This window comes from Apteryx rowi, unplaced genomic scaffold, assembly GCF_003343035.1.
Source record: "Apteryx rowi isolate R43461 unplaced genomic scaffold, aptRow1 scaffold_51, whole genome shotgun sequence".
In the NCBI taxonomy this organism is placed as follows: domain Eukaryota; kingdom Metazoa; phylum Chordata; class Aves; order Apterygiformes; family Apterygidae; genus Apteryx; species Apteryx rowi.
Genome location: NW_020450772.1, coordinates 736,186 through 743,431, shown reverse-complemented (window position 1 = coordinate 743,431; position 7,246 = coordinate 736,186). Strand labels below are relative to the sequence as shown.

The window sequence follows — 7,246 nt, the reverse complement described above, 5'->3', positions numbered from 1 at the left end:
GGGGCGCTCTGAAGCGCCTTTGCCTTTAACCCGTGACAGCTCACAGAGAGGAGAGGCAAAGGGCTGGCGTGGGCAGTCACCGGGGAGGTGGGTGGCACCGGCGCCGGAGGGGTGCTTGTGATATGAAATGGAGCCTGCGATGCATGGTGTGCATCTACCTGCTGGTGGTTGCAGCATGCACCACCTGATGGGCAGGGAGGGCTGGCCTGCTCCTCGGGCACCGCGCTTGYCTGCTTCGATAGGAACAGGTTATAAAATCCACCCCAGATGGTAGCAGTTGTGGTTGGCCAGCTGCTGTCTCAGTTGTGAACAAAAACATGGTCTGAGCTGCTTTTAGCTGCCGAAGCAGCTCTTCTTCCTGCCTCAAGCTGTGGTTGGGTGATCACGGCAAAGATGGGGAGGTTTTGGTGTGCTGCTGCTTCAGAGCTGTACAACGTGCCCTTCTGGGGAAGAGTGTCGCCTCCCCCTACCCTTGCAAAGAAAGGAGAGGAGGGGGGGAAAACAAAGAAAAGGGGAAACGCTCGCGCGTGCGTACGAAGAAACCCCGCGTGGTTGTAGACCAGAGTGCGGGACAGGCGGGTGGCTCCCCTCTCGCTGAAGGCGGGTGGAAGTCTGGGCTGACGCTGCGGGGAGGCAGGGGCAGCRGGTGCCGGGGGCGGCTCCTGCTGCGGTGGCTGCCCAACGCTGCCTTGGCCGCGGCCCGCTGGCGCGGAGCCCCACGCGAGCAGCAACCGGCACGGCCAGGGAGAGCGGAGCTGCTTAAGTGAACCTGCCCCCCCCCCCCCCAAACGGTTCACTTGTGAAAACGGGAGTCTGGGGGAAGCAAAATGGCACCGTGAGGAGGAATGGGGCACTGCCCGTGAGCCGGGGCTGGCGACCACTGCTCTTGTCCAAGGAAATTCCTCGTGCTCATCCCTGACCTCTCTGACTTGCTGGCTGCTGCTCGGGGAAGGTCTTCTCCTCCACCGGAGCTGTCATGTGGTGGTACAGTGCGACTGCGGGGTGCCTGACCACCCGGAAACGAGTGGAAAACTACAAAACCTCCCTTGTCCCTTCGAACTCGTAACAGCTCTGTGCAAATACCCGATTACTTCTTGTTGTCGCTTCACTAGGTTTACGGCTTGCAGTGTAGGTAGGACTGGATGTTCTTCCAGAATTATGATAAGGCTTTGGACATTTGAAAGATTTTAAAGGTATTGCAGTTGTTCTGAACTTAACCACTACACGCTGGTTTTCAGACCACAGCGGCTTCTGTAGCAATAGCTAGGACCTCAAGATCTCCTGTCTGAGGCTGTGTGATCGGCTGGGTTCAAAGATTGTTCTCCCTTCAGCAGAGAAGGATGTCCCTGTTTGCTTGGGCACAAAGGCTAATTTACCTTTCCTCCTCGTAATCAAGATAAGGGGAGGGCGAAAAATATCTTCCATGCCATCAGGTTCTGTTAAGCTGTGAAGTATGTGAACTCTTCTCTTGCCTAAACAACACCTTGTGCCGTTTGCTCCTTCTCTCCCAATAAATCGTATTTTCCCCATTTTTAGACTTGCAGGGGCTGACGACGTTAGCAGCGTACACGATCCTGTTGGAACCGTGATCCCAGGAGCCGTTCTGGGTGTTAAGCGTTCGGACTCGAATACCTGTGAAGGAAACGAAGACAGCAGTACCTCCCGTCGGATAAGCCGCTGTTTTTAGCTTGACTGAAAGACAAGACAGGAGGGAGGGCTGCGACTTTTCTCACCTGCGCGTCGCAGCCTGGCTGTGTAACACCKGCCCCCCGTGCCTGCCCGGTGGTGTCCGCAGGGGAGCGAAGGCGGGTTACCCGCGCCTGCGCGTCCCCTCCGCCCGGCTGCCGCGGAAGCGGGGGGGCGTTTCTCGCCGCGAGCCATCCGGGCCGCGAGAAACCAGCGCTGCTCCGCTCTGCTCCGGTTTTCAGGAGGGAGCAGGGCAGGGCGATGACATGGGTAATAACCGCTGAGAGGAGATAGAGGGGCACGTGGGACGGTTTGTTCCAGGCCCGTTTTGAGAGGGACCTGCCACGTCCTAATCTGCGGAAGAAGTCACGCTTCCAGTTTCTGCTTGGAACTTCTGCGTGCGCCTCGCTTGGGGAAGCGATTTACGGGGACGTGGGTGGGATGATAAAGCTGGTGCCCGGATGGGTAGTGTGTGGAGAGAGTGAGCCTCCTTTAATATATTCGGTTATCTTTCCCCGTGGTTTTGCGTGTTGCTTTGACTCTTCCCGTGTGAGCTGCAGAGGCCCGAGGTGAAGCTGGAAAGCAGCTGGGCCCCTGAGGAGGAGGAGAAGCTTCCTCCCAGGCGCCGTGAGCCGCTCTCCGCATCCCTGAATTACGTCGCTGCTCAGGGCCTGGCCCCTCTCCTGCCTCTGACAGACGGCAGGAAGATGCTCCAAGCAAATTCCCTGGTCACTGTACCAGCCTAGGGTCTTTGCTGGGGTGGACAGGAGGTGGGGTGGGAAATTTGGCCCATAGGCTGATGGGATTTGTGCTAACTCCTTCCCAGGTAGAATCCTGGCTTTAAGTGAAATTTTACTTTCTCCCATGTGTTGCAACTCAGTGACACAGAATTTTCCAGCAAAACAAATGGATCTGGCTGTCTTTAGCTCAGGCTGTGTGTGGACTTGCATTTGTAATGTTGCCTGCAACTGCGATCTGAGACAACTGAACCTTCCTAGCTGCTGCTGTGTGTATACACTGCATGCCAGCAGGGACTGTAAATCCTTCCTTGTTGCTGCCTGGGGTCTGTCATTTATCTACCAGTTAAATATGTCGTATTTTTATTGAATACCAACATCATAACACTAAGATAAATACAGTATGGGCATAATGAATCATGGGCTCTGGTAGCCTTGCTCAGTCCCAGGAGACTGTCTGGAGCTGCTCAGAGGATAAAATGCTGTAGCCTAACTCTTGTTTTTCTTCACTTTTGCCTGGAAAGTGCACCCACGGGAATTCAGAAAAACAAGACTCATCCTGCCTGTGCAAGAATCCAGGATCCTGAACGGGAGGAGGAGCGTGAGCAGGAGTGCAAGTAAACCCRTTGGCACTGCTGTCCGCTCTGCCCAGGGTGTCTCACTGGCAAGGGAGCTGGCTGCTGCTGCTGGCCAAGAAAGTCTAACGAGAGTCTGGCCGGGCACTGGTTTTACAGAAGAAGACTTGGTCATTATAGGGCATCCCAAGTTGAAGGTGAGTCAGTAACACCTCTACCATCCTGTGAAAGAACAAAATGAAATGGCCAATACGAGCAGAAGCGTCTCGCGTACAACACGATGCAAACCTTTCCTCCTGCGTGGGGTAGCCTAGGCCTCAGCCCAGAGGCCTGTGCTCAATTCTGGGCACAGCGTGTCAGGAAAGATGAAGCACAACTGGTGAGGAACCAGAGGTGGGCAGCAAGGATGGTCATGGAAACATGACCTCTGGGGACAGGTTGAAAGAACTGGCGTTGTTTAATCTAGGGGAAGGAAGGCTGTGGGACACTTGTTAAGCCTTTACATGTAAAACAGGCTGCTGCACAAGAAGACAAACTGGTCTGCATGTCAACTGGGGGTAGGAGAAGAATTACAGCAACAAAAATTTTGACTAGACATTGGGACAAACTTTCCATCAGTAAGATAATTAAGCCTGGGAAAAAATATCGTTTGGGAAATCTCCATCAGTGGATGTTCTTAAGAGTAGGTTGGATAAACCTCTGTTGCCAATGCTGATTTGGGGCAGCAATTATAAACAGATGGACTTTTGGGGTCGTCTGAACCCTAATTTCTATTTTTAGTTAGTTTGACTGTGCTTTGGTTTGGGGCTGCAGGAGAAAATTTCTGCTATTGCACAGGGTAAAGATATACCTGCATGCCCCGAGTGGTGGAACTTCTGTGTAATTAGTCTGCCTAGTATGTGTGGTTTCCCTTGGTTTCAAGGAAAGTCAGGTTAGGCAGCTGAGAAGGACGTGACTCTTTATAATAAAGCTATTAAAGATTTAATCAGAGAGTTAAGGAAGTCAAGATGTGAGAAAATATTTTTTTCATTTAAAAACCATTCAAAAACCACTTTACATGCCTCTGAGTAAAGGAGCCTCAGAAAGATTCCTTTTAACAGGTCCCTCAAAACTTTTATCTGTTATTCTTGAACTCTTAATACTAGCAGTCAGGAAGCATCGATATTAACCATTTCTCTGAACAGCCGAGCGCTTGGCTGTAGCACTTGTAGCAATGCACCAGTAACTGTGCCACACAAACTCCTCCCGAGCAGYTGTAACTAGCGGCTGCAGGAGTGCAGCCAGAGGGCAAGGCTGTTTCAGCCACTAACCTATAGACCTATTTGCTTCTTTCCCCAAAAGCCACGAAGGGGACTGGAAACTGAATCTGAAGCAGCCGATGGGGAATCGGTAACCCTGGACGTGCTTCCTCAGTCTGCAAATGGCTACTGATACCAGGAGTGGTCCAGGTACAGCCTGATGCAGCTATACCTGGGATGCGGCCGGGACGGGGCAAGGGCATGCCAGGAGAAAAGCCCTCAGTTATGATGCTCCCCCTTCAAAGCTCTGCACCTCTCTGGAGTGACAGATAGCGAGGAGCGCCCACGAGTCCCAGCGGTTACGCTGTGACGGCCTGCTCTCCTGCAGCACGGGAAGACCTGACTTGGACCACGGTGCGATGTGCTCCACCAAAAGCCCTGCTGGGAGGTAGGAGTCATGAGCGTGGAAGAGCCAGCGCAGCCCCGCGCATCTCTGCAGTTTGGATGCTTGGCCTGGCTCCCGCTGTGGTCTCGGCTGCCGGGGGGCAGGGAAGGCGGATGGGTGAGGCTCGCCCTGGGGCGGCTCCCCGGCTCCAGGAAAGGCTGCTTTCCTTTCTCTGCAGCTTTGTAATAACTGCTAAAGGTAGGGGAAGGCCTCCCTCCACGCTGGGTGGTCCTTTTCAAGCAAGGTCCTGGTTTGAAAACTCGATGCAGCGAGGGGGAGGGAAGAACAGGGTGCTGGGAGGCAACAGGGCCAGGGTACGGTGCTCCCAGGCAGACCCGCGTGGAGCCACGCTCCTGCCTGCAAGCAGCGCGGCACACGGGCGACGGGAGATGTAGCTGAGGACCTGTAAGGGGGGGACGTCTCGGCAGTCACGTGCTTGGAAGTGGAGACAGAGCGAGCCGCTCTGTTACTGATCTTGGGCACCCGAGGGGGAGAGCATGAGGCTTTTTGTCCAGACCTTGCACTGGTGTCTTCCTCCTCCTCGGAGTCTAAATGCARAAGGACTGGGAAGATGCTCAGTGAAGGATCTCATCCCAGAATAAGACTTTTCTTAGCAAGCATCCACATAAACACACCACAATTAGTGGTAAGTGCAGGCTGGCCAGCTGCTTGGCTCACTTCTGCCCCAAATTAAAAGACCAGCACAAACTCATACTGGCTTCAGATTCAGCCTGTATATAAGGCTTAACCTGCTCTTAAACACCTGCAAGTGCCCTAAACCATTTTGTGTCTATGCAGGGAAGTGCCTGCCTCTCCCGAAAGCCGGGCTCCGGTGCTGGAGCTCCAAGAGCAGCGTGCTCAGCTGGGGCCCCGGGAGCGTGCACCATGCAGACGGACCGTGGGAACGCTGCCAGTGGTCGAGTCCCACACACCATCACCACCTGTCCTCGTGATAGTCCCTGCTCCCCTCTTTTTCCAGGCAGGACATCAAGCTGCTTGTGAAGAGCATCTTACCCTGTCTCTGCCCTTCTGCTCCCTCCTCTCTCTGCAGCCTGGGAGAGGCACCAGGAGTCAAGCAAATTGTTCGCAAAAGCTGCGTCTCCCACCCCAGTTCTCCTCGGCATGCCTGGCTTGGAACAGCACAGGCTACAACTGAAATACTTGCAGAAGGCACAGTTTTGCAATAAGTGAACATGTATTCTGTAATATCACTACCGGTTGTTTGTTTTCTCTTTCTGAGGGCTCATTTCAAAATACTTGGTATGTCCTTACAGATATTTTATCTCCTCCGATTTCAGAAAGCCTTTGGGAAGACTTCACTGCAGTGAACTGAAGAGCTGGAAGAGGAAGAGCGAGGTCTGTGTGCAGGAGGCTGTCGCCTGCAGTCAGGTGAGATTAACACATGGTTAGATGTGCAGTTTGCACACAAACTTGTGGGGCAGGACCCCACACCTTAAGCAAACTCATTTAAAGGCAGAAACATATGGGTATGCCTCAGAAACGGCGTGCTTGCTCTTTCCGTTTGGGCTAGCAGTGGAGGCAGCAGCGGGACCTAGGCTGCAGTGGGTACAACATGCTGCGCCCTGCGCAGCACCCGCTTCCCCTTTCTCYGTGGGGTTGGTAGTGAAAGCCACCCCGCCACGGAGCCGGGGCAGGTACCACTACTTGGCAGCTGTAAAGGACCCCTAAAGGTCGCAGTATAGGYGTAACCATAAAAACTCACTCTTTTCTTACTCTTCCACTGAGAAGATACGACTTGTTACCAGCCAAATTCTGCCTTCTCTTACGCCAGTAAAATGCAGGTGCCCAGGGAAGTGCTGTGATTTAAGCGGGATCTTTGCTTCAGCTCACGTGGCAAGGAGCTCTCCTGTTCCAGGATTCAAGCTTTTTATAACAACACTAGCCACATTAGCAGCTTGCCTGGAGCCTAATTAGCATCTAACTTGGCAAATTGTATTTGTGCACAGTGATACTTGCTTGTGCTTGTATCTTTGACAGAAAAATGGAAGAGTCTGAAAACAGTTTATGCCTAAACCTAGCTTAAGCCAGAAGGTGCTTGTGAGCCATATTTTCCATGCTTTGGGCTGTAGCTAGCGGTTGGGTACCTGCTCCGTGCTGCTGTGTTACGCCATGGTGTTAGGTGTCCAAAGGTGCTTTGGAGCATGCCGGAGCGGTCAGCAGAGCAGCTGCAGGCAGCGTGGCGGCCAAACCGCTCTCCCGGAGATGGCAGGCAAATACCACGCCAGGGAAAACTGTCTGGCTGTATTTTGCTTATGAAATATTGATAATGTCTGCTTTGCGTATTCAAAATTAGCCTCTGATAATCAAGATAGACGACAGCGCTGCTGTAACTAGTCTGTATTTATAATACGGATAAAGCAGCTCGCTTTTTGTTTGTTTCCAAAAAAATCACGTACCTAGAAGCAAGCTGGGCAGGGAGAAGGCTTTGCGGACTGCCAGGGAAGCGCTCCTCCGGGGGCTGGGGAAACTTTCCCACAGGGCAGGTACGACGCGAAAGACTCTTTCCCAGTTCGTTCTTTGTCCCCGTTAATATTTCTATCGGAT

General features: G+C 53.1%; 2 protein-coding genes across 3 annotated transcripts in view; one reads left to right on the top strand and one right to left on the bottom strand.

The window, feature by feature from the left end:
• Positions 1-1,244: 1,244 nt before the first annotated feature.
• LOC112972889 overlaps positions 1,245-7,246 on the bottom strand; it is a 6,959-nt gene continuing 957 nt past the window's right edge. Inside the window, exons 2-3 of the mRNA XM_026080061.1 lie at positions 5,954-6,060; positions 1,245-1,632 (exon numbers count right to left, since the gene is read on the bottom strand). Of these exons, the coding sequence (XP_025935846.1) occupies positions 1,264-1,632; positions 5,954-6,060 (476 nt within the window). The 3' untranslated portion in view covers positions 1,245-1,263. The remainder of the gene's footprint in view (positions 1,633-5,953; positions 6,061-7,246) is intronic.
• The window catches only part of ST6GAL1 (ST6 beta-galactoside alpha-2,6-sialyltransferase 1), a 66,104-nt gene continuing 60,485 nt past the window's right edge, over positions 1,628-7,246 (top strand). Inside the window, exons 1-2 of one of the 2 annotated variants that reach the window (XM_026080082.1) lie at positions 1,628-4,684; positions 5,980-6,070. The gene's annotated coding sequence lies outside the window, so the exon portion shown is untranslated. Of the gene's footprint in view, positions 4,685-5,979; positions 6,071-7,246 lie in introns of those variants that run through there. The other variant, XM_026080084.1, reaches the window with a different exon arrangement.